This window comes from Rhinopithecus roxellana, chromosome 20 (genome assembly GCF_007565055.1).
Source record: "Rhinopithecus roxellana isolate Shanxi Qingling chromosome 20, ASM756505v1, whole genome shotgun sequence".
NCBI classification, from domain to species: domain Eukaryota; kingdom Metazoa; phylum Chordata; class Mammalia; order Primates; family Cercopithecidae; genus Rhinopithecus; species Rhinopithecus roxellana.
In genome coordinates, this window is record NC_044568.1 from 59,937,325 (window position 1) to 59,956,638 (window position 19,314).

At 40.5% G+C, this 19,314-nt stretch overlaps 1 protein-coding gene across 4 annotated transcripts in view; it reads right to left on the reverse strand.

Annotated features, from left to right (window-relative positions):
* The window catches only part of WWOX (WW domain containing oxidoreductase), a 1,123,975-nt gene that overhangs the window by 1,096,409 nt on the left and 8,252 nt on the right, over positions 1-19,314 (reverse strand). For all 4 annotated transcript variants that reach the window (XM_010381243.1, XM_030924356.1, XM_030924357.1 and 1 more), the window contains exons 2-4: positions 18,810-18,874; positions 17,454-17,511; positions 13,828-14,006 (exon numbers count right to left, since the gene is read on the reverse strand). In XM_010381243.1, the coding sequence (XP_010379545.1) occupies positions 13,828-14,006; positions 17,454-17,511; positions 18,810-18,874 (302 nt within the window). The remainder of the gene's footprint in view (positions 1-13,827; positions 14,007-17,453; positions 17,512-18,809; positions 18,875-19,314) is intronic.

Below are 19,314 nucleotides of genomic sequence, written 5' to 3' on the forward strand. Positions count from 1 at the left end.
TCGGGTAAGTCAACCACTAACAGCATCACGATGATGACACACCAATGCGACTAGCTTCCCCAAGTTCCTCCCAGATCAGGCCAGCAGGCAATAAAAAAGAAACACTGGGCAAGTGGCGACGCTAAGCCTGGGAGGAAAAAAGCCCTCATACACACAGGCTGACAGCTCCCAAGTCAGCTTTTCAGGCTGAAAGGATGGTATCCCTTGCCAAAAATCTGACTCCGCACCCTGACTGAGATGTTTCCCGTATGGATCTACTACAGAGCTCTCTACCCTGTCAAACACTCAATCTAGTAACGGTACATGAACTTAGAATTGAAACTTCCTTTGCTAATAAAGTTGTAATAGCATTTTTAATGCCATTTGGAATGCAGTGATGATCTCTCAGCTGATAGAAGCTTCTCAAACCTAGCGGCTGAATTTAGAAGCCACAGCTGCCTTGCTGTACCACACAGCCACGCAGTAATATCAAAGGCAGCTGGAAGACATTATATTGCAAGATACAAAAAGTATTGAGAGTTTATCCTTATAGCCAATGGTGGCTGACACAGCGGAGTCTCTCCATTTGAAAGAGATTGATTATTTTCATTCTTTGCTTTGTGTGATCACCAGGAAAAGAGTTTCTATAATCAAGCTGTGGCCGGCAATTTTGTTGACGTTATATAAGCAAGCAGCATCCCATTTGTGTCTGAATCCCCAATCTGTATCTAAGTTCGTGCTGCACTGTGAACAGAAGTAAGGACCTGGGCAGGTGAAACTTAAGGCAAGCAGGAAGAAATTGCATCGCCTAAGAATTCGCAACATTTCCACCAATGTAATCTCAACACAACTGCAACCCATGGAAGTTTCTGCCTCTGCAGGTTCCCTTCTTATTGTATCAAGTTTCTGCTCCTGAATATGTGGCTAGAGTCAGCACCACCCAATCAATTGCATAACATGCAACCCTGTTACCGGACATCTGGTTCACTTTGTAAACCCTGAAGAAGATATTTGCAGAAACCTCTCCCCATATCCTAACAACAAGAACAAAAAAGTCAAGAGCTCTTATGTTATTATTTCCATTAAGGAATTAAATTACTCTCTTCCTCCATCTTCTTCCAACCCTAATCTTCCCTTTACGACTCTTTCTTCTGTAACTATTATTTCTCCCCAAACGCCAGCAACCTTATATTCACACACTATTGGAATTCTTCATTACAGCATTTCACATATTGTTTTACTTGATCTGTACAAAACAGTATGTGACAGAGAAGTTATTATTCTCTTGATTTTACAAATGAGGAAAGTAAGGCTCAAATGGTTAAGTGACTTGCCTTAAGTCACCCAAGTTAAGGACAATCTGTGTCAAATTACAGCTCTCTTCCTAGCATGTCCAGTAGACGTCAATAAAACTGTCCTACCTTTTTAAGTGCCGACAAAACCGTATTCCAACATTGACATATTCTTGGATATGATCAAAAAAGTGGGACAGCAAAGTTGAGCATTTCTACTTAATACACCAGGAAGTCCTATAAACTATCACAAACTTGAGCAAACAAGTGTGCTAATGCAGAACTCTCAGTAACAAAGATGTTACCAGGATGCACGGTATAACAGTTTTAAAGAATAACAGTTTTCCTTCCCTTTTTCCCCCAAGATTAATATATCTTTTTGTGTTCCTTGCCTGTAACAAAAATAACCTTGTCTGGGTGGGTTTTTTTTGGGGGGGGTTTTGTGTTTTTTTTTTCCATTTGATTTTTTCTTTTCTGGATGAAGCTACTGACCTCCAACCAAAAAAATTCTAAAATGTTTTCCTTCATACCAAAGACAAGTCAATGTCTAAAGCAGTTATTTATAAAGGTCATTTTAGGACAAATTCACAGAGATTATGGCAGCCTCTTGAGGATCTGGGAACCAGGAAGCTAGGAAAATACCAAACTAATTTCAGTGGTAACTCGATCCTATTGCCTCCCATTCCAGAAATGGCTACACGTTATTAAACGCCTGCAATGATGAGCAGACAATTCCCTGGGCACTCTGGAGTTCCCATCTTTAACAACTTTGCAAAGTAGGAGTACTGTCCATACTGCCCAGAGGTGGAACAGAAGTTCCGAGAAGGAAAGTAACTTGCCTGGGTCATTCAGATAGGAAGTGGTTACCCCAGGTTTCGAAACTAGGTCACGTCTGCTTCCAGAGTCAGTGTTCCTCTCCTATATCTTTCCAGATAGAAACCTGCTACCGATGAAGCTTGCCCTAACTGTCAGCAAAGCTATTTTCAGCAGTGGTACAATTTCTCCACCTGAGAGCAGGCTCATCAAATGAGAGAATGCATAGAAAAGCTCTGAAGCGCTGTTACTGTCATTAATAGAAGATCTAGGGGAAATCTGCAAAACCAAAGTAATCACATCTCGCCTACTGTGTCATCTTGGGACTCCACCACCATCGCAAAGCCGACCAAGCTTAAGTTTTCTGGGGTATTCTCTCCTGAAATGCGGGTACCAAAGCAATAGTGTCTTTGATTTGAGTTGCAGCTGGCATAATAGACAAGATGTGTGCTTAAAAGATTTCAGTGAAGCAAACTGGGGAGTTAGGCCAATTTCTTTCTCTGTGAATTTCCTCTTGATCACAGGATTGAATAGGTACTTAAAGTAATAGACACTTGATAAATTAACTTCTTGGGGACATTTTGAAAATTAAATTATAGCACATGAGGCAAGCAATCAATTAGCCATCGATACACATCCAATAGTCATGCATATAAGATGAAAAGGCAATTCGTTAAAAAACAAATGGCCAGACATAAGAAAAACGTATCAATCTTGCTAATCATCAGAGATAGGCAAATTTAAGTGATACTTTTTAAAAATTCTAATTCTCAAGTTTGGCAAGGATGCTGGGCAAAGGAGCATTCAAATTGGTACAACCTTCCAGGGCAGTTTGACAAAACAAGATATTAAGGTTGGGGAGCAAATCACTTTATTCAGCAATTCCACCTCCACAAAATAAAACTATAGAAGAGTCACGGATGGGTACAAACATTTAATTACAAAATGTGCTTCTCCATTCCATAGCTATTAAAAAGCTGGAATCCACCCAGATGTATCACATTGGGAGAAGAGCTGGAACCACATAATGGAATATTATGCAGTCATTTAAGATGTAGAGTATTTAACAACACAGAAAGATACTCACAATTTAGAGTTAAATAGAAAAATCAGAAAAGAAGGGAAAACAAGCTTAGAATCATACATGCTAAATATTAATAGTATACTTCTAACTGGTAAGAATTTGGGGGTTTTAAAATTTTTTTATTTTTATTTTTCTTCACTTTCTAAATTTTCCATAAGGAATACATGTTAATCACAATAACCTTTAAAATAATTACTTATGTTAAATGAGAAGGCACATCAAGAGAATCTAGCCTAACACCTGGCATATGCTGGCGCTTGATGAATGCTGCTTCCCATTCTCCAAGATTTATTCCTCAATATGCTTGTTTTGCAATCATAATACCAAAGGGGTTTTGGTAAAGAAAGCTGCAGCTTTAAAAAAAAAAATTTGTTTTGGTAGAGATGGGGTCTTGCTATGTTGCCCAGGCTGCTCTTGAACTCCTGAGCTCAATCAATCCTCCTGCCTCAGCCTCCCAAAGGGCTGGGTTTACAGGCATTAGAACCTGTATTACAGGTTTAGAACCACCATGCCCACTCCTAAGCTTCAGCATCCGAATCCAGGATCAACACGTGGTCTGGAAATCACATCTGCCTTGGACCTTCCCGCAGATGCCACTCCCAGCACTTGACCGGGTACAGAGCAAGCCTTCACGGGTTGAAATCCATTGGTTGACTCCAAACTCAAGACTAACAGACTGAATGAGCTGCTTAGAAAGAGCTCGTTCAGGACTGTGCTGTTATTCCTCCCAACAGGAAGGTGGCCTGTACAGTGGAAGGGGCCCCAGGCATGGAGTCAATTACCCTCTGCTCTATCCTGGGGGCACCCACCGCCCAAGAGCTGTATGGTCTCAAGCACGTTACCTTACCTCCCTGCCCTTTTCTTTCGACATGATCACAAGACAGCTGTAAGCACAGTGGTGAGAATTAAATACGACAAGTACGAAATCTTCATAAATTTTGAAGGGCTATCAGTGTAATACAATATTATAATCAATAAATACTAATCTGTAACAATTAAATACGTTTTAGAGGTAAGGGTAAAAATGGAAAACATTGTATTAGCTTTAGCTTCAGTTTCCGTGCAACTACAGAAGAAATTTGACTCTGATTTTGTTCCTCTTTATATGAAATAAACTTTACACAAAAGGCATAGCTCCGTTCATCTGGCTAGTTATCCTCCACCTAGGTAGAACTAGTAGAGACACTGAAATAGGAGTTTCCTCCCGGCCCCCATCTCTCTCTGTCTCTCGTTCATGCACACCATCTCAGATATCCTCTTAGAGTCTAGTGAAGAAACCCTGTTTTGCTTTCAGAGAGACGACCATCCGAATATGGCTTCTAACATGAAGGCTCCAAAAATCACAAAAAGTAAAACCATCAAGCAGCACAGCCTGGTGAGCCAACAACTCAAAGACTGAAAACAATTAGATTGAAACCATGTCACACAACACAATCCTTCCTACATACCCCATTCAGCCAGGCTTGTGTAGACCGAGACCAGCACTTCACGAAATATACTGTTATTTATGCAGCCAAAGGGAGATCACAAATTTAGGCAAGAAACGAAATGTAGGCAAGAAACTAAAAGTGAGCTATTGGAACCTGCTTTTTGATCCATCTACTGGTGCCTTCATTTAAGAGATCTTTCCAAGAAGGCCTCCTAGTGACCCAAATCTTATTTTGGAGAAGGCTGAGGTTTCATATCTGCTCACATATAGACCACAAAAGTCCAAGAAAGGCTGTGTCATACCAAATAGGCAATGGGCAAGGGGGTTTCAACTGTCAGCATCTCATTTGTTATGAAGTCTGTAATAACTCCCACAATCGCCATCTAGTTTTAACAATTTATTTGGTAAACAACAAACACACTTGTATATGAACAACCAAAACAGCTTTACTCTGGTGAAACAGCCTTGCAATGTTACAAGTATATTCACAATGTTTTTCAGGTTCTTGCATTTTCGAAAGGAGAAAAAGTTGCTGAGAAAAAAAATTATGTAAATAAAAGTATATAATATAGCATATTCGTTTTTGTCCCCATTTAAAAATTTGAAAATAAGCAGTTTTGTAAAGCCAAAGTGTATTCCTTTCTGGGCCAAATTTCTATTTGACAGCTGAAGTATGCGATTAATGGGCTGCCTCAAACCATAATTATAGAGCCAAAATAAAAATTACCCTCCTTAAGATTGTACATGGAGAACACTGGCTATCTGGTTCACATTAAGTAGCCGGTTTAATATGATCCCTCTTATTTAAGAAACACATACTCTACTGAGCCCAAAAGGACACATTTTCTTCTAGAGGAAGAATGTATCATTAATAAACAATTACAATAAATTATGTAACACTGGCTAAGGCTGGTAGCAGGGAGCAAGGGACACTATATTCTTAGAAAAAAACACAGGGCTGCTGGGCGCAGTAAGTCACGCCTGTAATCACAGCACTTTGGGAGGCCGAAGCGGGTGGATCATGAGGTCAGGAGTTCAAGACCAGCCTGGCCAAGATGGTGAAACCCCGTCTCTACTAAAAATACAAAAATTAGCCGGACGTGTTGGCGGGCGCCTGTAATCCCAGCTACTCAGGAGGCTGAGGCAGGAGAATTGCATGAACCCGGGAGGCGGAGGTTGCAGTGAGCCGAGACTGCGCCACTGCACTCCAGCCTGGGCGACAGAGGGAGACTTCATTTCAAAAAAAAAGAAAAAAAAAGAAAAAAAACATCGAGTCACCAAGGCATTCAAAATGAACCTTAAACAGAGGTATTAATACGTAAATATTACAATTTCCACTTAGAAAAAAAATCGTATTATTGCTAGGCCAGCACACTCAAAAGCAATAATGTCACGAAAACACATGCCCTTGTGTGATTTGGCAGAACAGGCTGCTCCCTGAACACAATGGGCCTTTTTATTAAGTGGATCCCTTTATCCCTGGCATTTTATACAAACAAAAGAGAGAGAAAAAGAAGCAAACATGACACTAGTAACAGTCTTCAGTTTGAACTCCATCACAGAGAAGTAGAAGACCTAAAAGACATGTTAGAAAAGTAAAAGACATTATTTAACCAAAATGAAAGCAAGATAGACTGAGAGGAAGAGAACTATATTGCAACGCTGCCTCTTTTGTTTAATTATATCAAAGGGCAACAGAGCCCTCTAGTGGAAAAAATAAAAATATATAAAGACGTTTTTGCTTTTAGATTAAAGAAAATATGTAGAACACCCCCGGGCATGGTGGCTAATGTCTGTAATCCCAGCACTTTGGGAGGCCGAGGTGGGCGGATCACTTGAGTTCAGGAGTTCAAGACCAGCTTGGCCAACATGGCGAAACCCCGTTTCTACTAAAAATACAAAAATTAGCCAGGCACGGTGGCTCACGCCTGTAGTCCCAGCTATTCAGGAAGCTGAGGCAGGAGAATCACTTGAACCCGGGAGGTGGAGGTTGCAGTGAGCTGAGATCACACCACTGCACTACAGCCTGGGTGAAAGGGCAAGACACTGTCTCAAAAAAAAAAAAAAAAAAGTAAAGTATCATCTTCCATTACAGTTCTTACTATGCCACTATATGTTGTAAAAGCAAAAGATCAAATTATTTTAATTGGGTTTTAAGTAAAACAATTTCCAAGTTTTCAAGCTTGATGTAACACTACAAAACCTCAAGTAGAACAAAAATCTATTACTGAATTTTTTTATTTATGAGTTTGAACCACTTTGTCATTAAACAATGGTTTGTATGACCCTCTTTTGTTATGCTGACACTATGAAAAAGTAATTAAAATCTAAACCTACATGCAAGCATGAAATTCAACTGATGACCGCATGTGACAACAAAGTTTCAACTGAGACCTAATCAGGTTCACACAGACAGTAGCCCCCCCTTATCCTCGGGAGATGCATTCCAAGACCCACAGTGATGCCTGCAAACTGGATAGTATCAAACCCTATGTATTCTTTGCTTTCACCTATACACACATATTGAGGATAAATTTTAATTTATAAATTAGGCACAGTCAGAAATCAACAATAATAATAAAATAGAACTGTAACAATATACTGTATAAAAGTTATGTAAATGTGTTCTCCCATACTCTCTCTCTCTCAAAATTAGTATTTTCAGATGCCTGTTGACCTCAGGTAACTTAAATCTCAAAAAGTGAAACAATGACCAGGCCCAGTGGTTCACACCTGTAATCCCAGCATTTGGGGAGGCTGAGGCAGGCAGATTGCCTGAGGTCAAGAGTTCGAGACCTGTATGGACAGCATGGCAAAACCCTGTCTCTACTAAAACATAAAATTAGGTGGGCGTGGTGCCGTCCACCTGTAATTCCAGCTATTGAGGAGGCTGAGACATGAGAATCACTAGGACCTGGGAGGCAAAGGTTGCAGTGAACCGAGATCATGCCACAGTACTCCAGCCTGGGCGACAGAGTAAAGACTCTGTCTCAAAAAAAAAAAAAAAGTGAAATACCACCGATAAGCGGGGACTACTGTATACATGATTACAAACCTATTTTAAAAACATATATAACATACACATATCCCTATTGTAAGTATTTTACGTGAGATTACCAAATATGAGATGAAGCTCATTAGAATGTTTTAAATTGGTCTCTTCCTTTAGATATTTACTTCTCAAAAACTTTGATCATGTGATTTCCATGTACATTCAATGTCCAATAATATTTCAGTGTAAAATGGTTAAGTCATAAGGTACTAATTCTCAATTTTTATATAATGTCATTTAAGAACTTTGTCTAATATTGTCAAGAATCTCCATAGTTCCTTAGAACAAAGTCACTTCAAAATAATTTTACTTACAATAGCTGGGTATAATTTAGCATAAGAGAATAGTAGACACAAATGTTTTTCATTTAAAATGGAGTTTCAATGCCCAAAAGGTTATTTCGATTATTTCAGAATATTTTCCTTTCCTTAATGAGCACCAGGTTCTTAAAAAGATAAATGCCAAGATCCCACTGGTTTAAGTCTTGTCAACAATCCGAAAGGAAACTAATCAGGCATTTCAAGATCCCAAGTGTAATGATTTCATATGAGTATGTTTTACCCAAGAAAATGACTAAATGTAAGTTAGCTATGGCCTCAGATTTATGGGGCCTTTTGGAATAACTGGGAGTAAAAAAAAAAAAACCATCAGTGGCATGGTTTAGGCTCAAAGGCAAAAAGCAGTAACATTTAGGCACGGAAAAGAAAACAAAGAAGCAAAGGTGTAAAGGAAGCTGGTGTAGTCCATAATTGGGAAGTGTGGATTTAAAATCTTAGGAATGAACACCCTTCTCTACATGAAGAAAAAGTAATTTTGTTGTATTCGTGTAGAACTGGTAGAATGTGCACCAGATATGAATTCATCATGGTGACGATTTGTAGGATCAAAGAGTACAGCAACTATAGTTCACACTGTAATGTCAACACATGATTTAGAAACAAGACCCTAAGTTTTAAAAAGTAGCCTCTGCAAGCTAAGACAATCACTTTCAACATTACACTATAATTACATTTTGGGATTCCCTGCATGAAATTTTTATACCTTCATTTTGTTTCAAAGAAAACAAATTGGGGAGTGACTGATATCTTGAGCATGTACTTTTTATACCTTAAAATATATACATTTTGATATGTAAGTAGGCATATGTATAGGTCCACGTAATAAACCTTAGAGAGGTGATTTTGTGACATAAATACCAATAGAAAATTCAAGTGTCGGTCCCAAAATATATTTCACTGGTATTTACCAACGTGGCCAGCTTGTATTTGTTTGGAGGAAAAAAAAGTTTTGTTTCTGTTAATGGGTCCTTCGGTTCAAAAACTGAAACTAAGCTAGGCTATTCTAGCTCTAGAGTCACAACATATGATGCAGCCCAGCGTTCGAAAGGTTTGCAAAGTGAAAGAAATTTTTCATCTGGACCAAACTCTGAAAAAAATTTTAAAAATCAAGTTTTAGCCACTGCTGGTTTAGGATTGAAAGTTAAGAAGTTTTATCATCATTACCACAGAAGATTAGACTGAAAATATCTAATTTGTTCATACTTGTTAATAGCATCTGGGCACAGTGGCTCACACCAGTAATCTCAGTACTTTGGGAGGCTGAGGTGGGAGGATCACTTCAACCCAGGAGTTCGAGACTAACACCTGGGCAACATAGCGAGACCCCCATCTCAAATATTAAAAAAAAAAAAAAAAAAAATTTAATGGGTGTCTGACAAACCCTGGATGTCACTCCTTAAATATGATAATAAACCTATCTGCTTACAGAAAATAATTTGCATGAGTTCCAACAAACATCTAGTTAATTAAGACAATGAACAGAGTAGGTGGTCCCACATTTAGGCATCCAACTCATCCCTCATTAGAAGGATCCTGCCTTTGATGAGCAACATGTCAGCCTGCAGGTAGCAGGGGGCAGCATTTTATACTAAAGTATTTATATGCATAGCCAAATTAGCTGACTGATGGGCTGTGTCTAAAAACGAAGCAGGGACCGTCCTCAATGGGAAACTCCCTCGCCTAAAAAAATTCCCTTTCCTAATACTTCCCAGCATTTGCATGTAATGTTCACCGTGCTGAAGGCATTTCCGTTGTTTTTACCAAATCAGAGCCATCAAGCTGCTAACTCCAAAGAGCTGTAAAACACCTGGCCCTTCCTGCTCAGTCTATGTTGAACACAAACAGAAATGAACTCCTCCCTTGTCTCTACTGGTTAGCATTCAGGACTGCGGGGTTCCGGGCCTCTTGATCTGCTAGCGGAAGCTCTGGGTGAAGAGATGGCTTCCCCCTGGATACTGAGATGCTGATCTCCACAGAGAGAGGTCCACAAGCTACAGTTTTCAATCTACAAAGTTCTTCAGGTTCAGAAAGCTGGTTAAACAAAGGTCAAGGAGAGAAGAGTGTTAGTTTCTGAGGAGGCAACATTCTAATCCTTGCAACTCCCTAAAAAAAGCTGCAGCTCCCAAAAAATAAGGGGGTTTGAGGCAAGGGGCACAGGAGGTACAGGACACTGGTGCAACGTCCCCAACAGTTACATACAATGTGCTGCCACAGTCTTCCTGTGGCCTGGGGCATCCCATTTGCCTAAATTTCATCTAAGCTGTGGCTAATTTACAGACTGCTGGGGTGATAACACTTTGAATGAACTGGATTATCTAATACAGGAGTCGGCACTTGTTTTCTGGGAAAAGCCAAAGAGTAAATATTCACGGTTTTGCGAGCCATAAGATCTCTGCCATAACTGGGTGACACTTCTGGTAACCTGCAAACGGCCGTATTATTTTGGAATAACTGAATACACACAAACAGTAGTTCACCACTATAGGAATGGGAATAAATGGGCATGGCTGTGTTTCAAAACAATTTTACTTACGAAGTCAGGCAGTGGGTCAGAGCTAGCCCAGAGATCGTAGTTTGTTCATCCCCAACCTAGACAGCTGAATCCAGTCAACAGCAGTAATACCTGCCTATAAACCTTAATTATAAAACCAAGGACTTCATGAACCCACAATGCTTTATTCTGACATTTCCTCCAAATCCTTTTTTCTGTCAGAATCACTGATTTTTTAGATGAATTAAGAATCCCTCCAATTGCCTTAGTAATATCAGTATCAAAAACTCAAAATACAGCTCCGTATCACTTACAACTGCGAGAGGGAAATGATAAAAGACAGAGTCTGCTTAGAGGTCACTTCAAAGGGGGCACGGCTCTAGTGCAACCCTGAAATTTCGCAAGGGAGGGATGTCCCCTTCCATGTCAGTGAGATCCTCGCCAATGGCAATTCCAACAAAGCAGTGTCATGTGGGGCATTAAAAAAAAAAAGAAAGAACGAACCACTGGAAATACTAGATTTGTAAATCGGCTTTTGTAAGGCGAATTAGATATCTATGTTTTTATTATGGAGTCACCACTTCCAAAATAAATCCTGTTATGTTTTGTTTCAGCCCACTCTGCCTTAGAGAAAACATACATTCACAAGGTTAAAGATTCCACAGTTTATCCAAAGAAAACAGGCTCCCTTGAGTGGAAGGGAACACCAGCACCATTATAGCTTAGAAGAAGATGACTCCTGAATGCCCCAGAAGTCTTGGAAGTAAAGATGCCCAATTCATTCACTCAGCATTCAGCTATTTCATTTGAAATAAGCGGAACTAAAGTAGTGATAGCAATTTATAAATTGGCATGTTTCATAGCTTAGTAGAAGGACTTTATCTAGAAGCCACAGCCTACTTGGGCAAGGACACTTTCTAAGGCAGCCACTCAAGATATAAAGCTAACTTAGCAAAGCCATGTGCCTATCTGCAGCCTCTTCCTTTCTTCAGGCCTGATACCACTGCTGCAGAGTGAAAGTGATTTGTGAGTTTTTGATTGCCTGGAACTTGCAGTATGGTATTATTTCAAAAATTCAGAATAAAAATGTTCGCCACTCACCTAGACATATGCTTCCCAAGAGTGGAGGGGAATGGGGAGAGGTAACAGTGTTAGAGGCCATTCCTGCGGAAGGTGACAGCTGGGGAAAGAGCTGTGGGCACTTGAATAGGAAAGCCTGGTCTCCCTAAGACCTTGTGTGACATCTGTGCCGTCCTGAGCATTAAAATTTGCCACAACCTCCAACTGGACCGCAGACACCTCCTGCAGTGTCCGCAAAATGAACCATAGGTATCAGGAAGGAAGAGTCTTAGGGGGAAGTGGGAGCTGTGAAGAGGCACAAAGAGTTTTTGGCTTTACTCCAACATGTGAGGGCCATTCTCAACAACCACAAACTTATTCTCAATGCTTCAGAATCTCCTCCTCTCCATCAAGACTTAGTATCTAACTAGATATCACCCTTTTAATATTCTGAACCCACTCTATCAGTCCTGGATTACAACGTCGTAGGTCTGCTGTTGCAAATCTTTGAAAGAGCATTAGCTCTATTTGAGAGTCTGCTATGTAATGTCACATGGAGCAGCTGGAACACTTAACACAAAAAATAATCAGTAGTCACATATCTTACTCATTAGAGAAAAACAGTCTAGCTAGAAGATTAAGAGAATAAGATCTTTAAAGTCTCTGGTTAACTTGTTAAATTTTTAAAAGAGACATTTTTAAGTCCTTAAGTTCTTTTTTCTTAATTATTCCACAATTGTATGGATCCACACATTCACCATAACAGTAGTTAATATGATCAACAAGATGTATTGCTTCTTGGATTGGGGATGCAGCCATTGTTTTTAATATTACACCATCAGTTTTGACTTCAATGACAATTACATAAAATTTACTCCAATGCAGGGACTGAACATATTTGGAGCCCAGGATGAGGTATGAGAGTTGATTTTAAATAAATCCCTTTCAATTCTTAAAAAAAAATTCACATTTGCTTCTTTACCTTCGTAGGCAAGTACAGTAAAAATTTCTCTACTAGGATGGCAGCCTGTTAGATTTCAGACCTTGTACAACACAATAATTGACCATTGAACAATGTATTTTTACCTCCTGTGCTTCCCTAATCATGCTAGAAAACATTTCTGGAGCTTCAACGAATTGTTCAAAATTAAGAAAGAAGTGCAGATGGTTAATGGGTACAAAAAAGAAAGAAAGAATAAGACCTACTATTTGATAGCACAACAAGGTGACTATAGTTAATAATAACTTAATTGTACATTTTAAAATATCTGAAAGGGTATAACTGAATTGTTTATAACTCAAAGGATAAATTATTGAGGGGGTGGATACCCCATTCTCCATGATGTGATTATTTCACATTGCATCCCTGTATCAAAACATCTCATGAACCCCATAAATATCGACATCTTTATAAACCCACAGAAAACAAAAACAAAAACAAAATTAAGAAACAAATGAGTAGAGGAGACCATCAAGGGGGCAGTGCGGGGGCTGGGAGGGACCAAAAGGACAGAGAGAACTTGACAGAAGACAGCCAAATGCAATGTTTTCCATGTCGACAAATCTGAAGATGCGTATCTAAACTCAAAGCAGATGGTTCTCACCGAGTCAGATACTTATGTAAATAGACCAAAGCAAAATCAGAATAAAAACCTATGAAGAGTTATGGTTTGCTTCTGCCTTGCTCCTGTCTCCTTAACAGCCCATCATATCGAAGCAAGGATACCCTCTCGAGCCATCTACACATGATGGTCCCTGTGGGTAAACACTGGCAATTAAGAGGGTTAATTTAGAGGTAAAGACAGGAACTCATTCTCCAATTTTATAGAGAAATAAGATTCTGTGCCCAAAGAAAATGATATGCTCAGTGACCAGTCGAAACCTGTAGTATCCTTTGTTCCAAAGACATAATACCTTGTTGTTCTCCGTATTCTATTACCAATCAATTTTGGTTTGAATAACTCAGGTAATTGGAATATGCCCATACACCATGCAGACCAGGTCAAAAACTCTTAGACGGAGCCTGTTGTCTCTTATCCCTGAATACCAAAACAGCCACAGTCTTTTGCTGAGTGTTCAGCTTTGGGAGACTTCAAGGTCAGCCCCGACATAGGCTTCCATGACAAAATTAGCATTTAAAAAGAGGTGGTGATGTTAATGAAATGATAGCTGAAAAGGATAAAATTCATGTTTAAATCAGAGAACCACTATACAAAATTCCATTATAGTGAGATCTAAGTGGATTTCATTATAGCAGTTCCAAAGATAAATAAATAAGTGAACAGCCTACCTATTCCTGAATTAGCTCCAGTGACCATAACCACTTTGCCAGTGAAATCCCGGCCCTGGAGAATTTCCATAGCAGTGGTGCTGCCGTCGTATCTCTGCTGGGTGGTTGGCTTTGTTGGATTATCATCCACCGTAAACGCCAGTCTTGGGTCCACGTAGGTGGTTCTTTTATTGATATGGCTGCCCAGAAAAGGAGAAAGCAGCAAACCCACAGCAATGAAGACAGGCATTTATAAACATAACACAATCTCATACTTTAGGCAAACCCCATTTTTCATAGACCAAAACGCTTATTCCTTAAACCTGAAAACAACTGGGGCCCACTGAATCTATCTTCTGGCCTCCAGAAGGATCACATTTCTGCCAAAAAAGATAGTCATCAAATCCTTTCCTTCAGAACTGCCTAGAACATATGCTGTAACATACAATAACTATTGCCGTGTGTCCTCAGATCTCAAAAAAGGCTTCTTGAGAAAGCTTTGGGTTTTTATCTAATTCATGTAAATGTAGCTGTAAGATCTGCCAGGCACTCTTTTCAGTAGATTTCAATGAGATCTCTTAGCCCTGTGCAAGGGCCTAAAGACATACAGAAGTAGAAAATTCAAAATGGAAGTCTTAGTGGTAAATAAGAAACCTGCCAACTAATAAAATTCTAACGATTTTCACTTGAAGGCTCTGCACTCGTACCTCCTATGAGCACTCATTTTGATTCTTGTAAAAACACTATTAAAATATACTGGAGGCTGGGCACAGCGGCTCATACCTGTAATCTCAGCAATTTGGGAGGCCAAGGCAAGAGGATCAATTGAGCCCAGGAGTTCAAGACCAGCCTGGGCAACATAGTGAGACCTCATCTCTACAAAAACTAAACAAAATTTCGAGTGTGACAGCACATGCCTGTAGTCCCAGCTTCTCGGGAGGCTGAGGTGGGAGGATGATCATGTGAGCCCTTGCTTACTCCTCTAGATTAGACCAGGAGCTGGCCAAATCTGGCCCACTGCCTGTTTTTGTAAATAAAGTTTTATTGGAACACAACAATGGCCATCACTGGTATACTGTGTATAGTTGCTTTAGCACTACAAAGGTGGAGTTGAATCATTGTAACAAAAACCCTATGGCCCGCAAATCCTAAAACATATTATCTAGCCCTTTACTGACAAAGTAGACAGCCCCTGCTCTAGCAGGGTGGCTCTCAAGCTAGGAAGCATGAGAATCCCCTGAAGGACTTATTAGAGCGCAGACTGCCAGCCCCACCCTGCTGCTGGCTCAGTAGGTCTGGGGTGGGGGCCCGGGAAGGTACATTTTTAATGAATTCCCAGGTGATATTAATGCTGCTGTTCCAGGAACCATGCCTGAGAACTGCTGCTCTTGGTTGATTAATACCTATTTCAGGGAGTAACTTTCCAAGCGTGAATGCAAAGGCACAGAGTGCACAGGAGAAAACTGATTTGACTACACAAAAAATTTAAGACATTCGGCCAGGTGTGGTGGCTCATGCCTGTAATCCCAATGCTTTGGGAAGTCAAGGCAGGAGGATCACTGGAGGCCAGAAGTTCAAGACCAGCCTGGGCAACATACTGAGCCTCAGTCTCTACAAAAAAAGGTACTTAAAAATTAGTTGGGCATGGTGGCATGGGCCTGTAGTCCCAGCTCCTCAGGAGGCTGAGGCAGGAGGCTCACTTGAGTCCAGGAGATTGAGGCTGCAGCAAGCTGTTACTGTGTCACTGTATGTCAGCCCTGGATAACACAGCAAGACCCAGTTTAAAAACACACACACACACACACACACACACACACAAAAGAGAACTTGGAAAAAAACGTTTCCAACATATAACCAATGCGTTGATATCCTCAATTAATTGAGGGGAAAAAAAACTTTCACGAGTTAGGGAAAAAGCCTTTTAACAAATAATAGGCACTCCCACCTATCCAACTGCTAGACAGCCTTGTCCTGGGGCTGCCTATGGTGGCCTGAGAGACTCCTCTCAAGCAAGCCTTGGCCCATTTGCTCTCAATATTAGTTGTGCACCAAAAGTTCACCAGGTTTGCTCAAAAAACACATATGTCATTTGAACTTGTTACTATAAACTACATTATTTAGCAAGCTATTATTACACGAACTGATAATATAGGAGGTGAAAAATAGTGTCACTGGTTATCTATGAAAATGTGGTTGAATGCTTTGGAGAGCCTCAAAGACAAGCAGCTAAAAAAAAATTTTTGGTTCAATCAACTACAGTGAAAATGCTAGAAAAAAACCATAAAAGTCCCAAATGATGTAGCAATCAGGTTCTTTGAAAATACTGTGTTTGCTCAACCCTAAGGTGAAAGTAGAAATTACAGGTGTGCTTGGGGAAGGAAGACAACACCGGATCCTTGCAGCGAACTCAAACTCAAAGAGCAGGGCTGGCCCAACCCCTAAATGTTGGTGTACTTGAATCAAACACTAAAACGTTTATGTGACATTCATAACTTTAAAATAAAAAAATCCTGCTTAAATCAACTTCGATTAACCAACCAATCCTAATCCTGTCAAAGACTATTCAAGCTTCTAATTTAAATGTCAGCAGTTGTGAAACATTCATCCCCCTCTTAACTACAATGGTCAAGAATACAGTCCCTGGAGCAGGTGCTGGGCTCAAAGCCTGGCTGTGCTACTTCTTTACTGTAGAATCCTTACCAAGTCACCTAACCCCTCAAGTCTGTGTCAGTGGCAGTAAGCTAAGGATAATAACAATACTACATCTCAGGGCACTGTAGGGATCGAATGACCTAATGCTACAGATACAAGATGATTAGAATCAGGCATGGCTCATGTTGTATGCTGGACAGGCGGTTACTATTGCTGTGTGATACTGGAATTTATCCTGAAGACAGAATCAGAGAGGTGAAAAAGTCTTACAGATAAGGATGTTCACTCAACACATTATTTATAATTATAGATTCTCAATAATAGGAATTTAGCATTAATGTCCAACAGGCAATTTGATAAATTATAGTATATCTGTACAAAATAATAACTCTAGAGCTAGCTAAATAGCATCTTTTTGAAAAACAGATAAGGATACAAGAAAATGCTCACAATATATTATGTGGAAAAAGCAGCTTACTAAACAGCCCACACAGTGCATTCTTTTTTTTTTTTGAGATGGAGTCTCATCCTGTCGTCCAGGCTGGAGCTCAGTGGCACAATCTCAGCTCACTGCAACCTCTGCCTCCGAGGTTCAAGTGATTCTCCTGCCTCACCCTCCCAAGTAGGTGGGACTACAGGCGTGTGCCACCACACCTAGCTAATTTTTGTATTTTTAGTAGAGATGGGGTTTCACCATGTTGGCCAGAATGGTCTCGATCTCTTGACCTTGTGATCCACCCGCTTCGGCCCCCCAAAGTGCTGGGATTACAGGCATAAACCACCATACCTGGCCTCCTTATTTTTTTTTAAGGATGCATGTGCATGGAAAATACAAGAATAAATCCAGAGATGTTGAAAGTAGTTACTTCTGCTAAGATTACAGATCCATACTATTATACTTTGTATTTTTCTGCAGTTATTGTGTATTACTTTCATAATTAAAAATTCCTATTAAAAAGCAAACAGCTGAGAGTGGTTTCTTTGTAGATACTTACTCAACAAAAAACACTTGTCCATTCTCATCAGTTTCTTGTTCCCATCCATATGGCAAATCTGAAACACAAGACAGACAGGTCTACAGGTGCCAGGGGAAGTAAAGACTGTTCTCAGGTCAGGAAGGAGAGGAGCCCTCCAGGCCCCACCCCAAAGCCTGTCCCTCCCAGCCAACAGCTGTCTACATCAACTGGCTTTGGTCACATGTTCCAATTGTGGCAGCTGCAGAAGGCCCATGATCCCACCTGGGCTCCACATTTTTGCCTCTTGCTTTGAAGAAAATATATTTTATGCCGAATCACCCTATAAACCTTACTGGTTGCACCAATCAATGGGAATTCTCCCTTGAATGAGCTCACAGAACACATCTACGTGCAGGGCAGGCACTCAACATCATTCATACGCTGACTTGTGATGCCTCGTATATTAGAAGGCACTGCCATTTTTTCTCCGGTGTACACATTGACGCTTCAACTAGACCCTAAACCTCTTAAGGGCAGGAACCTTCTCATATTTTTTTTTGAGATGGGGTCTCACTATGTTGTCCAGGCTCATCTCGAATTCCCAGGCACAAGTGATCCTCTCATCTCTGCCTCCGAAACTGCTGGTATCATAGGCACAAGTCACCTCACCTGGCCCCTTCTTATACTTCTATTCCATGGATCACACACTAGCTCAGAATCACCTAGAAGTCATGGTAATCTTTACGAAATTCCCAAATACTTACATATTTAATTCCATAGTATAGCCAAGAACAAATTTATAAACATTGCAACTATAGGAAAACATCATACACTGTGAATCAAAGGCCTCAATTATTTTGATTGTGTTTTCTGTTGTTGTTTTTGCTATTTTTCAGACAGTATCTCACTCTGTCACTGAGGCTGGAGCGCAGTGGTATGATCTTGGCTCACTGAAACCTCTGCCTCCTGGGTTTAAGAGTGTCCTGTTCCTCAGCCTCCGAAGTAGCTGGAATTACAGGCACGCGCCACCATGCCCAGCTAATTTTTGTATTTTTAGAAGAGATGCAGTTTCAACATATTGGCAAGGCTGGTCTCGAACTCCTGACCTCAGGTGATCCACCTGCCTCGGCCTCCCAAAGTGCTGGGATTACAGGCATGAGCCATCATGTCCGGCCATTTTGGTACCTTAAGACCAGTAAGAAATCATCCTCACTCCACCCTACGATCTCATCTTCTTCTTCTGCCAAATCCCATAAGCTCCTCAGAGTGGGAGTCCGGTTCTCTACCAGAGAGCCCTCCCAAAAACACACCATAACCTGTCACCTCTCAGCCAGTGACATTTTCCCCATCTACTTAATGCTTCAATCCAAGATCCTTTGACAACAACATACAAACCTCCTGCCACTCGTTTTCTTTTTCCAGTTTTTGGATGTTCCCACTGAGTCTTCTCCTCGGTGTGACTGTTGGGGAAAAAAAAAAAATCCACAGTAATAAATAAAAATTAACTCTTCTAAAAAGTAATCAATTGTATTAAATTTTTTTCTCTTCCAGATAATACTCTAAGAGTAGTAAAAACCGACCTTCGGAGAAGGCATGGGCAGAATATAAATGTCACTGATTACATCAGGTCAAATTCCTCAAGTTAGAAGCAGCAGCGGCCCTGTCGACATTTCCTGACAGCCTGCCTTTAGAAGCCAGATATAAGGAGGAAGTGAGGGAAGAAGAAGAAAGAGGACTGTGACCCCAGCTATGGGGTCAACTTTAGGAGGCTTGCTGAATCACTCAAAGTATCCACAGGCAGTTGGGCGCGGTGGCTCACGCCGTAATCCCAGCACTTTGGGAGCCCCAAGGGAGCAACTCACAAGGTGAGGAGATCGAGACCATCCTGGTAAACATGGTG